This window comes from Lepisosteus platostomus, chromosome 4 (genome assembly GCF_059453375.1).
Source record: "Lepisosteus platostomus isolate fLepPlt1 chromosome 4, fLepPlt1.hap1, whole genome shotgun sequence".
NCBI lineage: Eukaryota > Metazoa > Chordata > Actinopteri > Semionotiformes > Lepisosteidae > Lepisosteus > Lepisosteus platostomus.
In genome coordinates, this window is record NC_142614.1 from 34,456,896 (window position 1) to 34,472,099 (window position 15,204).

Here is a 15,204-nt window from a genome sequence, read left to right on the forward strand (position 1 = left end):
AAGAAGTTACATTGAAAGGGATGTTGGAATTTAGATTATTTTATGTCCTTAAAATATGGAGGAAAATAATCAAACAATGCTTGGATATATAGGAAAAGGTTTGGTATTTACTGTACATTCAGGGAAATTATAATTAAGATCTTCAGTCCAACAGAGACTGTTTTCAGTTTTAGTTGGTATACCACAGAAAAGAACAACAAAACTCAGGGGACAGTCATATGGACAAGTTGAAGAAACTAGATCTCTTCAGTATAGAACAGAGAAGAAAAGGGAATTGCAGTCCCAATTTCCCAGTTACGTTATTAAATCTTGTTAAAATCAATTTAATCAAATACATTCATTGATGGTATAGAAAAAACAATTTTCAAATTAAGTACATTAATTTCTGAAACTACTGTAAATCACCATGTTATCACAAACCCCTGATCTCTCCAATGGTGAGAGCAAGAGTTCCCATGAATTGTAACATGATGGGGCCCTTCCTGCTCGCTAGTCACTGTAATTAATGTAATGTGATGTACAAGCGAATTACAGGTTGTGCAGCAGATATTTCACTGCAGAAAGTTTCAAACACGATCTACATGCAGAGTTAACAAGTAAGTTCCATTTATTGGCAAAACTCTTCCAAGTCGAAGAGCAATATTTCTATTGGATTAAAATATATACAGTATGTCTTGAAGAGCAGTTCTATTGGATTAAAAGAGATATATTCACAAGCCTGCTTCTTTACGATGTAATAAGGCCGCTTCACTTCACTGGACATTCATTCTGAATCTCAGAATATGGTGTTGTGCATACCTGGAAATTATTTATTTATAATGTAAATTGGAGGTTTTACAAGTTAATGTGTTCATTTTACTTTTATTGTGGTTTGAAGTGTACTCATCAATGCTGATTCTTTCTAACCTTGAAATATAAAAATAACATTGCTGTTCCCCTTTAATGGAGATAGTGCAGGTCTAAAAATATAGGTATAAAAACTCCTAAGTGGTATAGGTATAGATAAAGTCTCTTATGTTGAACCTTTTTCACTCTGTAGCGAAACAATGTGGCTTCCCATTAAGGTGGTTCAGGTCCAAATTCATTAAAACATAAATAGAATAAAAATAAGAGTTGTTTAAATGACTTAGCGGACAAACTACCAAACAAGTAAGATGGGCCAACTGGGCATACCTCATTTCCCCTTCTCATTTCTTCTTGATTAGCATAAAGAGAAGGATAGAATTATGATCTTATGTTCCTCTGTGTCATTATCTTTTTTTTTTTGCTATAGAGGTGCTGATTAAATAAAGAGCATGTCTCCAATCATATGGAATTTGCAAGCCTGTTTCATCTCATGGTGCTCTCTCAGTTGCTGGAGCTTCTTCTGGAAATTTCTGGACTTTCACTTTCACTTTTCAAAAGAGGAACATATTTTGTTTCTTTATAGATGTATGTGGCAACATTTTACACCTAATCAGCTCCACCTATGATTCTAAAGCTCTCAGTGACATCAGTATAATGCCTCTGGTCTCCAAATCTTCCACTAACAATCAGCAGTCCAGAGAAGTCTCTCTTATGGAAAAAAAATACACAAAGGCATTAAAAAACAAATATTGCAGCTTTGCTTTTATGCTTTTTTAAAATGTAACAAGTTGTGTAATATGGGAAGACGTTAAATACTGAACTTATCTCACTGCTAATAATGGCCAGCAGCCATATCACCCTGCAACTCACAACTGGCAACCCACTGAAGCTAAGCAGGTGTGAGCTTGGTCAGTACCTGGATAGGAGACCTCCTGGGAAAAACTAAGGTTGCTGCTGGAAGAGGTGTTAGTGGGGCCAGCAGGGGGTGCTCACCCTGTGGCTCATGTGGGTCCTAATGCCCCAGTGTAGTGACGGGGACACTGTACTGTAAACAGGCGCTGTCCTTTGGATGAGATGTAAAACCTTTTAATGTGGTCATTAAAAATCCCAGGGCGTTTCTCGAAAAGAGTAGGGGTGTAACCCCGGCGTCCTGGCCAAATTTCCCATTGGCCCTTACCAATCATGGCCTCCTAATAATCCCAATCTATGAATTGGCTTCATTACTCTGCTCTCCTCCTCACTGATAGCTGATGTGTGGTGAGCCGTTCTGGCTCTCTATGGCTGCTGTCGCATCATCCAGGTAGATACTGCACATTGGTGGTGGTGGAGTCCCCATTACCTGTAAAGCGCTTTGAGTGAAGTGTCCAGAAAAGCACTATATAAGTGTAAGCAATTATTATTATTATTATTATTATTAATTGTCTACTGTTAAGAAGATGTTTTCATACCTTCAAAGCAGAATGCAATTCTAGTATAATCCACAAGGTGGAGTTAGAGGTACTTGTGTCAGTCATTCTGCAGAATCCAATGTTTAATTTTTAAAACCAGCAATAATGTGTTTTATTTATATTTTTGTGAATCTTTTGTTTTTTTTAATTCTTTAGTTTCATACCAGTTGATATGAAAATGCTACAGATCGTTCTAGAAATATTAAGATAAGCATCTTTAGATATTAAAGTTGTTTCACTATGTCTTGAAGAAACACAGAAAAGAATCTTGAGCCCTACAGTTACACTCACATACCAGGGACATGCTGGAGTGCATTAACATTATAATTTTAATTTCCATCCATCCATTCATTTTCTTTTCACCGCTTTATTCAGTACTGGGCAAGCCAGTGCCTATCCTGGTAAGCATCAGACACAAGGCAGGTTACCCTTGTACAAGATGCCAGTCCTTCACAGGGCACACACAGACATACTTTCACACCAGGGCCAAATTTCCCAGAAGTCTACTTATCTACCAGTATGTCTTTGGACTGAGGGAGGAAACCAGAGAAAACCAAGGGAGAACACGCAAACTCCACACAGTTAGCACCCCAGGTTCAGAAATTAACCCATTGCTGACCACTCTGCTTACATGGTTTCTTTTATCACTTACTGCTCAATAAACCATGCACTTTTTACTTTAAGACCTAGTGGTATACGAGTCATTCATCTTAGAACCCATGATGAAATGCTATGGTAATTTGGGTAGAATGACAGAACCTTACTCTCTGGATGCAACAGGAGCTCCCTGGAAATGTCAGTCTCCAAAGACTGATATCTTGGTAGCAGTAGCAGTATAGCAGAAACAGTGCTATACATGTTGAGAGGGTTCCAAGTAGCAGAAAAGACTACAGGAAAGCAAGGCAAATTTGACTGTTTCCCAACAAAAAGCAATTTGTGCCACCCAAGAGAGAATTAACATAAATACTCCTTTTACAGGGCTCTGTTTATTATTTTCTGCTCAGTAAAGCCTGCTTTTGTTGCTCTTAGAACTTCTTTATCCTACAACTCATGAAATATTTTCACTAAAACCAATTTAAGATGTTCTCCTAATAGAAGACTTCTGTATGCTGTATACAATATACTGTATAGTTTTTCCACATCATTAATATTATTATTCACTATGACTCAAGTCTCCTTTTTGTCATTTAAATTTGTGTACTTTTAACACCAAAAGCCACAAGTAATTGTACTAAGTGGTTTTTATGTTGTTTATGACCACCTAAAATGTACATTTTTAACAATCTCACAAGTGATATGCATGAATAGCTTAAGCTGTTTCATACTGTAAACATGAATGGATATAATAATGGTATGCTTTATTATCTCTTTATATTTACTCTCCTATTGAGAGTATTGAATGTAAGCAACTGAACAATACCAACTCAAACTTCAAATAGCTTCAAATGTTTTGAGTGGAAGAAATTAGATGTTTAGTCCTAAAGGGGCAGTAAAGGTTAGAATTTGTGGATTGTGACTGATATACTACCAGAGGCTTAGTACTACAGCAATGACTAAAAGCTTTGTGATACTGATGGTATTATAGCAGGTGATACAAGCTTTTAGCCATAGCCATAAATACATTACAGACTTCTGGCCCCTTCCAAAAACAGTTTTCCAAGAATTGTGTCCGAATAAGAGAAGGGTAAAAAGACATTGATAATGTCACAATAATGCAGAACATTTCGTGTTTTTATCCTACTTCCTTTTTGTTCTAGTAGACAACGGAATCTGTTTTCTTTCTTAGAGCTGTAAGAATGTTGGAACCAAATCTTTTAGATAAGATAAGTTCACTTTATTAGCCATATACAATTTCTTGCATTAGGAATTCATCTTTTCACATACCCCAGCTTGCTCTCTATTAGATACAGACACACAGACAGTAAGAGAGAAGCCTGGGGGTCAGACATTGTACAGTGCCCCTGGAGCAGTTAGGGTTAAGAGCTTTGCTCAGGAGCCCAATGGAGTAGGATCTCTCTGCCAGCCACAGGGTTTGAACTGGCAACCTTCTAGCCACAGGTGCAGATCCTTAGCCAGAGTGCCACCACTCCTCCCTCAACATGCCTTTTGATGCATATTTGAAAGAACAATGCATACTCTAAGCTAACACTCCCACTATTTTTTGGAGATGGAAATATGGCTTTTTCCTAATACTTCACAATTGCCTGATTAGCTGCCATCACCACATTACTTTAAAAAATGCCTTGGTTTTGGACAATTTCCTTCTCCAAAACTGATGTTTCTTTTAATGCATTTTAATTGTCTATCAAGTCATCCTTTCTGCTAATAAAATCCACATAAGTCTTGTTGTAAATCATATTTTATATGGGTTCTTAAAAATAGCAAATTGAGTCTGGGGAGTGTACTTCAGTCAGTGTACTGACAGTCTTGTTCAGTATGTGCCTTGTTCCAGACCTGCTTTTGGACATATGCAGAAAAACAAAAACATTTTAAAACATATTTGGTGATTAATGCATCAAAGAAAGCATATTTCCTCTTAATACAATGTGCGGTTGTGTAAAGGACTTAAATGAATTTGTTATTAGGTGTTAAATCTCTATCAGGGCTTCTTTCACTATTTATTTTACCTTAACTTGTTTATTTGACTAACTTCATTATGTACAAAATTATATTCATTTGAGAAGAATGCAGGTTAAGTTAAATGTGTTTGGTAGAATTAATACTATATTATTTCAGGTTGAAAAATGTAAATTGAAACTTTCACAGGACAATAAGCAAGAACTGAATAATAACTTACACATATGTTGCACATATGTTGTACTGTATGTGGTGAATCTGAGTACGCTTGGTAAATAGATTACATAATGAAAAAAAAGAATAGCATGGAAACAGGTTTTGTTAATATGTTCTCTTCAGGGTATAATTTTTATTTAGCTATGATGTTGCCTAACCATGCTCTGGGCAAGTTTCCCATTAACTTATGAAGACACTTGCGAGCTGTGTTATGAAATCATTTTAGAATAACAAAACTTTTTTAAATATTAAGCTTTTATAGGAAATATGCTGAAGACTACAATATAATTATTATTTATAGTATACATAATATATATAATATTCATATTATATATATTTATAGTTTTGCTTTATCCCAACATATGTATACATTATGAATTAATACATTGAAGTGAACTTAATTTAAGCATAAATAACAGGTATATGCAGAACCTCTTGCTATGGTCAAATTCCTTAAAGTTTTTTCTATTTTTAAAATTTCCCATTAACAAGTTATTAAGGGGAAAATGTTATTAGCTGGAATGTTATATTAGCAACAGTTTGTTGATATTTCTTAAGAAATTTGAGGCTTCCCACAAGCACATTCAATAGACAATGACTGGGTATTCCTATTTGTCATAGACTGCAATGCATTTACATTTACACATAAGAACACAAATTTATTTTTTTAAAACAAAAAACAAATATATGGTAGTGACATCACACTACTTAAAGGGAACCTATGGATATAACAATCACAGTTTATAAGGAGACTGCAATGTGCAGTGCATTATTTTAGATTTGGAAATTTTCCTCTTAGACAAATATTTGATTTTATAAGGTTATATGAATACTTCACAGTAAAAATCTTTTTCGTAGTTAAAATATCTTTAGGCATTTATATAAACCTCTTTTGACAAGTTTGGTTGTGTCTGTCAGGGACAGAGTGGAAAATGAGAGAGGTGTTCCTTTCTAGAGCAATATTGAAAAAAACTGTACATTGATATGTTGATAAGAACACATTTTTTTTGGAAACATTGTGAAAGAAAATGTATTTAAATACTATTGTTTTATTTAGGGAATTGTAAAAGAATACATAAAACATCATCCTTAAGAAATAAGTTTATATTTACAGATGTACAAAACTAAACATTACTTAAAAATATTTTACATTTTTAAAACAAAAATACTTTGTTCTGAGTGTTTAATGCATGTTGAATTTACTGTAACTAAACTTTATAGGTTATTGCACATTGCACCCACAGCAGATAGATTATCCTCACCATTAAAAGGAAAAACATTTACCTGATTTTGGTCAAGTACAGTATGTGGGAGAGAGATTTCAAAAAAATCACAGACAAGCATGCGGCACTAATGGCTTCCTTTTCCCTTTGGTACCTTTAAATACATTTATATCAATGAGCACCATCCAATAAAATCCTATAAAATACTTTTGTACCTGAAGAATATATGTAAAAAATGGCTTTCAAAAGTAATATTAAAAATATCTGTTTATATATGTTTAATGAACAACATTCAAGGGAAGACAAAGGGAATGTTGTTTGTCAAAGTCGTTCTGTTTTTTTCCCTGATGTCTACTATTTTCAAGTCATGTTTTGGCACCTGGTCCTCCAAGTCTCGCCCTGTTAAAAGCAGAAATTCCAGTTCAGAAGACCATCACTTAAACAGAGAGTGATCGTCTTGGGATGACTAATATCTGTGATATCTGTAGTGAATTAGGAAATCTCTAGGCTCTGGAAGACTAGTGTCATAGCATTGAAGTTACAGCTCTGGCAGCAGTTCCTTGCCCCGAGGAGATGAGGCTAGAATGCAGACTGTACAAAGGCAGTTTAGTACAGGTCCTATTTTTTGACTGTCAATTTACAAGTGCCGCTTCATGTGCAATGCCAGATGATCTGACCTTGAAAAAGCCCGGTCACATTTCTGACACTGGAATGGGCGATGTCCTGTGTGTTTCCTGTAGTGGCGTGTCAGTTCATCAGAGCGGGCAAATTTCCAGCCACATCCCTCCCAATCACAATGATAAGGCTTCTCCCCTAAAACAAAACAAAAAACACATTGCCATTCCGCACAAAGAATAAAACCTTTAGTAATCTATACATATAGCACCACCTTGTCTTTACGTTCCCTGGTATGAAAGGGTAAATGCAAAGCTGTGCCCTTAAATATCAAAATAGGTATTATTTTCATCAGCCTGAATGGTTCTATTCTACTTGTCACATGACAAAAAACATAGCTCTCTCGTAGTGTGATTTCTTAAATAAAGCATTTATTTTATATTTATTTATGTTTCTGACTGCATACTGTTGCATACAACATAAAATAGCTTGCTAAAGTGAGTTATAAAAACATACACACTTCATATAATATAGCATTGTATTAAGCCATGCTATGTCCAATACTATGAACATTGGTGAGTTAGTATTTAAAATAGTGTTGTGCAGAACATGCATTGGATTGACACAAATTGAACACTTTCTTTATTATATTATATGTGCATTTTTATATTACGTTTGCACTTTCTATATTTCAACTATAGGTGCATTTCATATTATTTCCTGTTTTCATCAAACCTTACCTGTGTGAGTACGATGATGTGCCTTGAGGTGAGAGCTCTTAGTGTAGGTTTTGCCACAGCCCACATAGTCACATGTGTGGGTTGCTATCCTTTTCCTTGGCCAAGATCGACGGCCTCGTCTGGGTTTGGGTTCCTCTGGCAAGCAGTTTCCTTGGGACATGAGCTCTAAAGTGAAGAGGGAGGAGTCAGCATCACCCCTTTAACCAGATGTGGAAAGTTTAAAGACTTAAACATTTTTAAATAGGACTGACCTTGGTATTGCAGTGAAGATTGCTGCTGGAAAGAAGGGTAGTTAACAGAAGTATGGTAGCCCTGGGGAAGAGACAGTGGTGGGTGGTTTAAAACCTGTGGGGAGGGATGTTGTTCTCTATTCATGACTTCCTCTGCAGAGAGTGATGTGGAAGGGCAACCTGTCACTGGCTGCCCAGAAGGAAAGTTGTGCTGGTCCACCAGGGATCTTTGGCTACTCCCAGAGGCTGACTTACTTCCTTGGTGCAGATCCACAGGTCTGGTGACGGTGCAAGTGCTGGGATTCTCCTGTTTGATTCTGTGACAGGTGAAGGGCAGAGAGGCATTTGCGACAGTACTGCTTTTGCTGATATTTATGGTCTGGCTGTAGTCCGCCATATCCATAGTGGTCTTGACAACAAATTTTCCATGTAGACTAGTAATCTGCAAATATGCTGGATCTAGCTCTGGCCTCATGAGCTCTGCCACAAAGCCCCCAGAGGGGGAAACATCATTGATGTCTGGGATAGTGAATGAGGCAGAGGTGTCCCTGTTGTATAACACATTGCTGGCAGTGCCCTGGGGTGACGGCAGTTGATAGGGGTATGAGCCAGGAGATGAAGCCAAGTTCTTGGAAGTGGTGATTACTGGCTCTTGTTGCTGCATAGAGTTTGACAGGATAAAATCATAGTCCAACAAGTCCAGGTCTTCAGGCTCTTTTTTGGTCAAGGCAGTGGGGTTATCCTGGCCTGGTCCTGTTGCTCCAGCAGGAGCACATGGTCTCTTCAGATGGGACAGCTCCTCTTTCCATCTCTATATATCACAAAAGCTTTGTGTCATTTCATAAAGTTGTCACTTGGCAGTAGTAGTAATCTGCTTTTCTTTGTTGTTCAGATACATACAGTGTACCATGTGACATAAAGTCAAGTATGGAATACCATTAAAATTTGGCCTACCATTAAAAAAATGAGAATAGTAATACTGCATTCAACAGAAAAAGACATCATTGTGTAAAGTGGTTCAAGTAGGTAGCCGGGTCAGCATGTGTAGGCTGCAAAGGAGCAAGTAAGAAGCACAATGTTTCGGCTGTGTCACACCCAATGAAGGCCCCATAGCTGAAACACTGTGTTTCTTTTCTTCTCTTTTCAGCATGGAATAAACCTTTACTTTTGTCATTGTGTCAATACTCCAATCTAGAAACAGTACTATATATACATTACTGTGATTTGAAACAAACGACCAGCTATGGACAATTCACTTTGCCATTAGAGACCGAACTCATGCCATCTCTGTTTTTGTATTTTTTGTAATTACATAACCGCAAACGATTCCCACTGAGGTAAATAAATATGATCACGATAGACGACTTTAACATAATTTTACCGTTACATCCTGAAGCGGTGCAAGAGAACAAAATCTTATGTTATACTGGCACGCGTGTAGCTTGTATGATCTGTCTTTACCGTCCTGAACACTGACGTTACGGAGGTAATGTTTAAGTCTACTCACAGTGTTAGCAGGTTCAGGTCCCATGGACTTGTCCTCGACGCCGGCGAAAGTAGATATGGATGGCAAAAGCGTCCCGGTCAGAGCCATATCGAAGTCACTTGGTGGCTGCCTATGAAAACACAGAACAATGTAATCATTCTGGTTCTACTTTTCCAGAGCCTGCATGAATTAAACAGAAAGTACTAAAAGCAAAAAAGAAGGAAAACATCAGCAATATAAAAACGCACCTCATCAATAAATAACTTGTTTTTGTATTCGCTTCAGAAATTTCAAATATTCTGTACAGAAACTGCACAGCCTGTTTTGCATGGGTTTATACAGCGGTAGTGTGCGTTATGCCAATATCTAGAGGAAGCAGCACATGGAGAAGTTCAGCAGCAGTTGTGGAATGGTGATGCAAATTGATCACGAAAGAGGCGAGACCCGGGGATTCCCTCTACGCTTTGGTATAGTCGCTGCCATGGAGAGACTGGCTTCTATTGCCCGAACGACTGACAGACCGCGTGAAGAGGGCTTCCCTACTTATTAAATCATGTTCAAGGACACGCCTTCCTTGTTGCTCCGACAACGGGAAAAAACAGTAACTTCGGCGGACTGGTAGAGGCAGTGACGAAACAGCGCCTTGGCAGCAGCTAGTTTGCAAAGAAGAAAAAAAAAACGAATGACGTCTCTTGTTACTGTGTTTGTATCAAAACACAGCGATAGCAACAGGGAGGCCCTGTGTGTGCTGTTGTTTGCTTTTATTTATTTTTAATGCGAAGAACCGGATTTAGCAACCCAACAGAACAGTTTGGACAAATAAAGACCATAATGGATGGCTAAAAACTGTTGAATGAATACAGTGCAGGATTCCTATATCAGTTTCATATAAACAAACTTATATACAATAGTTTTTTTAAACAATGGAGTGCCAAAGGTAGTTACTTATTTTTGCTAATTACGCACAAGCGTATAGAGTTCAATATAAGGATGAAACTGTACGGCTAGCACCCAGACGTCCTTTCGGAGGAGCATTGTCTTTTAATTCAACCCAATAAAGATAAGAAAACTGCACTTTTCACAAAATACTCCCTGGTTTAAATGATACTCAGCCGTTATACTCTCCGCCACATTTCATATTTTTCAAATGGTCGTGGTGTAAAGAATTCCGGTTTACCAAACCGTGATCCGGGTTGCAGCTTTTTGACGGAATGACCACCTCGAGCTCGAGATGTTTGCTGCTGAACGGGTTTAATGACGGTAAATGTACTGTAATTCTGTGTACTGTAGTTGTAATGTGCGATGGTTGCATTTGTTGTGGTTTTAAAAATAGTCAAAAACAGCAACTCCTTGTTCCTTGTTTAATGTTCTCCAACATTAACAATACACCAAAGAAACATTTGATTATTGTTGATCTATAATAAAAAATTCCATAATATATTAAATTAAATAATTATTTGTATATATTTAATTGTGAGTTGAAATAAATCTATCTCTCAATTCAATTTAGCGTTCCTTTTATAACTTAAATGTAATGAGAGAACGTACCGCAGTGCTCCAGTTAAAAATGTTTTGCTCCATGAATATCAAGGTGTGTAGTCGCATAATGCATTAATTATTCAAATCATTTCCGCCTGCAAAAGTCCGTTGAGGTGGCAGGTTTATGTATTGCGTGGAGTCGGTTTTATATACAGTACGTGTGTGAATCTGTTTCTACATTTCGAAACACTGCTTTCGGATATGGCTCCTAGCCAGTTACAGAGGTGTGTCATTGAAATAAAACTATGCTGTAGTCAAAGTAAAGTAAGAAAACTATGCACAATGAAGTAAACACAGAACCTCAAAAGCATGTGAATGTCACGTACATTTTGATGTATTGAGAATGAGAAGTATAACAGGGACATTAAATCAACAGTATATACTGTACACAGTACTGCTCCAGATAAAGCTTTGTTATAAATAGAAAAATCTTCACAATAATCATATCATTATGCCCTGTGATGAAATGTACATTGAAGGAAATCTTAATTCACCAAGAGACACAAAACTTCCTAGAATAATCTGTTATCATTGTTCAAAGGTCTAGTTAAAATCAGAACTCAATAAAGTCCAAAAAGGCAGTGCCCCTTGCCACCAAAACAAATTACTGAAAACAAACAGCAATTAGGAACATTTTTCAGCGATGTGTGAAAACCGTGGAGGATTACTTACTTGGAGGATTCATTTATTTGCCAGACACTTTTATCCAAATCAACAGTTTGGTCATAATTCAGACCAAACTGAATAACATGCTGATAATGTGATGTTACAGAAGATTCATAAATCTATGGCTATAAGACTTGGCTTCCAAAACTTGATGTCTTTGTATATAATGTTATTAAGGCACCATATCTGTCTCATGGAGTGATTCACAGTCACATATTTATTTCCATCTCATGTCATTTCAGTGCCTAGCACAACTGCTTCAATGCTTCTGTGTCCTGGACAGTTTGTGTGGTGTTTGCGTGTTCTCCCTGTGTGTAGAATACTTGATGTAATTGTAAATTTTCTAGGTGTTCTGCTTTCCTCCAACTTCAAAGGCATGCTGGTTAAGTTTAATTACTCTGATTGCTTCCTGTTCTCTTGGGGTGGTTAGTTGTTTTCATTCAAGGTGGGGTGTGTGTGAGGGTTGTTTCCAGTGCAGCCAGTACTCCAGTGGTTTCTGTGTGATAATAAAGAAACAGAAACAATTGAACCTGATGGATTGAATGATTTTCTCTTATTTGTGGCTTTTATGATGTTCCATGTATGATGTTGCCTATATTTATACAATCGGTCAAAATTATATAGACATCTAGACAATTTCATATAATTAAGAAAGAATCAATATACAGTAAATGAATATGAAAATTCAGTAACCCTCAAATTGGGACGTTGAATGGCATTTTACTGTAGACACGTCTCATCCAAAGTGCCTTATTAGCAATTACAGATTCACATTTTCTGGATACTATGTTAACCAATATTAGAAGTGTATCACCATCTGTTGCTGTCCAATATAACATTTTAGGTTCCTACTGTACATCATACAGTATGTTATGTGGTTACAATTTTATGTCAAGATTAACTAAAACAATCTTTAATGGAGTTAAGGTCAGGAAACAAGTGAAACTAACACCAGTTTCAAAACCTGTTATTCTTCATTATGATTAACATATTTTAGGTTGAGCCTGATTGTGTTTTAGTTAATTTATTATAATGAAAACATTCACACAAAAGTTCCTCTCCTTAGGGTTTGATCAATCCTGAAGAATATAATATTTTGCCTTTATATGTGTACCTTCTATTTTAACGGCATATCCTGTATGTGTAATAGATTGTTTTCACATGACAATCTCCATGAGCTATGCATAATAACTGTTCACAAAGAGGGGATTCTGTGAGAGGAGTACCAGGATATAAAAAGGAAAACTATAGAAGAAGAAGACAGCTGAATACTTACGGTAAATATCAGAGGCTAGACTAACAGAGGCTGCCATTAATCATCAACTAGAGCAGATAAATCTCTTTAGTATATCAACACTCTTAGACTTTAAGGCACGTGGTGCTAAGACATATCCAAGAAAAACAGATAATGAGTCGGTTACCCCTGTCTTACATATATGCTGAACTCCATGTGCAAAGGCATCAGGTCTGGTACCATTTCAAAGTCTTTGATATGCTTTGGTTTGCTTTTGAACCACCAGGTCATAAGATCTAATTTACATATAAAGATAGATACTTAATTGATCCCGTGAGGGATCAAATAAAGAAAACAATACATATATACATACAGATAGAAACTTTTAAAGATAGAATACATTTTAATTATTAAATTATAAACATTTAATAATTTCTTACACAGAGCAGTATTTGCCATTAATTCTATTTATTCTATTCTATCACAAAAAAGGACAAAAATACAGATCATGCATCTGAATAATGGTATCCTTTTAAAAACATGTAAGATAAAAAATGCACATGTAATAATCTACAGGGGGTAATGATACCCCATTTGATATAAAGTTTTAGAAAACTGAAAATCACCCATCCTCCAATTTCAGTCTGCCCCTGGTGAGGGTCACAGCTAAAGTGCTAATTAAATCAAATGAAGTGTTTTTTAAATTAGGTCTGTCATGTTTACACTCAGATCTAAACACTTAACCTAAAACATACTCTGCTGTCACACACTCTGCCTACCACATTCCCACACGAAACGCACCCTTGCTAATTACTCCCCAGCCCTGAACACTTCTGTTGAGCAAACGACACCGCTCCTGCAAATCAGCCAACCACGTCACCCCATCAATCAACACACCCTCTTCCTCGCACAATACTTAAGCCCTTCTGCACCCTCTGCTCTTTGCCTGGTATTGGTTGTTCTTTTGAGCTCCTACCTTGCCTTTGATTCTGTTTCTTACTCACTCCTTGTTACGAACCTCGGAACTTGCCTTAGACTATGTCTAGTGTCTTGCCCCATCGGATTAGGAAGCCTTCTCGTTGACCTACACCATTTGGATTCTGGAACTGCCTTTAGACTACGACTTCAGCCTTGCCCTATTCTGGATTGGAAACCTACTAGCCTACCTTTTTCTCGGACTTCACCTCTTGTCTAGCCCTCCTAAGGTACCGCACAGGGTTCATCTTCCTGTTTCCTCAGCGGGTCAATCGTGACAGAATACTGGGCCCTAATAATGGACCCCGTGGACCTACAGTCTATATCCTCCCTCTTTAATCAGCACTTGCAAGCTCTGACCCAGTTTCATCACTCCCTTCAGCTCCTCACGGATCAGGTCTCTCGGCTCTTGGCTCTCGGCTTCTCTAGCCCCGACCCCTGCACCAGCGCCTGTCCAGGCACCTGCCCTGCTACCTGCTCCTGCAGCTTCTGCTGCCTCGCCGCTTGCTACAGCCCTGCCGCTGATTCCTCCTGACAAGTTTGACGGGAATCCTGCGAAATGCCGGAGTTTCATCACTCAGTGCTGCTTATGCATTCAGATGCACCCGGAACGCTTTCCTTCTAATCGCGAAGCAATTGGATTCATCATCTCGCTCCTTACAGCTAGGGCTCTGGGCACAGCTCTACTGTCTAGAGCAGCTCCTGAACTTTTGGATTTTTACCTTTTCATCGAGAAATTCCGGACTGTCCTCACTCCAACAGGGACCACGACCCCTGCAGGACTATATCATTGAATTTCAGACTCTGGCCACTGCCTCCATCTGGAACAACTAAGCTCTTATTTGCCAATTTCATAAGGGTCTCTCCAAGGATCTGAAGGACCACCTAGTCTTTATTCCTCTTAGCTCTCACTCGCTGGATCTCGCTATCTCCCAGGTGGTTGAATTAGATGCTCGCCTTCAGGGCAGGAAGACAGAACATCTCCAGGAGGATGCAGGCTCCCCTCCCCTACCACCAGGGCAACCCAACTTACCCTGGAGGAGAAGGACAGAAGACGTCGGGAAGGACTGTGGCTCTACTGCGGCTCTCCAGGACATCTTCTTTCCTCCTGTCCCACTAAACCTCCCAGTACCCGACCTGCGCGCTCAATTTCTACCACAGTTTGCAATTCCTCCCCTTCTTCTGTGCCTTCGGCTCAGTTTCTTTCTGTGCTTCTGTCCTGGAATTCTTTTAAAATCTCCCTTTCGGCTTTTATTGATTCAGGTGCTGCCGAAAGCCTCCTAGACGCCTCACTCGTCAGGAAATGGAAAATCCCCACTGTGCACCTATCTCAGTCCACTCACTGGACGGCTCACCCCTGTCAACTGGATTGATTGAAGGGCAAACTGTTCCACTTATCCTCACTGTCG

The 15,204-nt window shown here is 38.1% G+C and overlaps 1 protein-coding gene across 3 annotated transcripts; it reads right to left on the bottom strand.

Annotated features, from left to right (window-relative positions):
• Positions 1 to 5,187: 5,187 nt before the first annotated feature.
• Positions 5,188 to 11,047, bottom strand: klf4 (Kruppel like factor 4). 3 transcript variants are annotated; one of them, XM_088629460.1, is made up of 6 exons: positions 9,630 to 9,934; positions 9,403 to 9,511; positions 7,917 to 8,706; positions 7,666 to 7,830; positions 6,988 to 7,123; positions 5,188 to 6,709 (listed from the first exon to the last, which is right to left on the bottom strand). In XM_088629460.1, the coding sequence occupies exons 1-6, from the start codon at positions 9,632 to 9,634 to the stop codon at positions 6,676 to 6,678; spliced, it is 1,239 nt and encodes a 412-aa protein (XP_088485586.1). In that variant the 5' UTR covers positions 9,635 to 9,934; the 3' UTR covers positions 5,188 to 6,675. The 3 variants fall into 3 exon arrangements, with proteins under 3 accessions (XP_088485586.1, XP_088485587.1, XP_088485585.1); XM_088629461.1 differs by lacking the exon at positions 9,630 to 9,934 and adding an exon at positions 10,930 to 11,047 and having other exon boundaries at positions 5,188 to 7,123; XM_088629459.1 differs by having other exon boundaries at positions 5,188 to 7,123; positions 9,630 to 9,933.
• Positions 11,048 to 15,204: the final 4,157 nt, after the last annotated feature.

What these genes read in the sequence shown, in the direction of transcription:
- klf4 (XM_088629459.1), bottom strand. An exon ending in GACCTGAACCTGCTAACACT is followed by an intron (nt 8,707 to 9,402) that starts GTGAGTAGACTT and finishes TGTGATATATAG; the next exon opens with AGATGGAAAGAGGAGCTGTC. An exon ending in ATCTTCACTGCAATACCAAG is followed by an intron (nt 7,831 to 7,916) that starts GTCAGTCCTATT and finishes TCTTCACTTTAG; the next exon opens with AGCTCATGTCCCAAGGAAAC.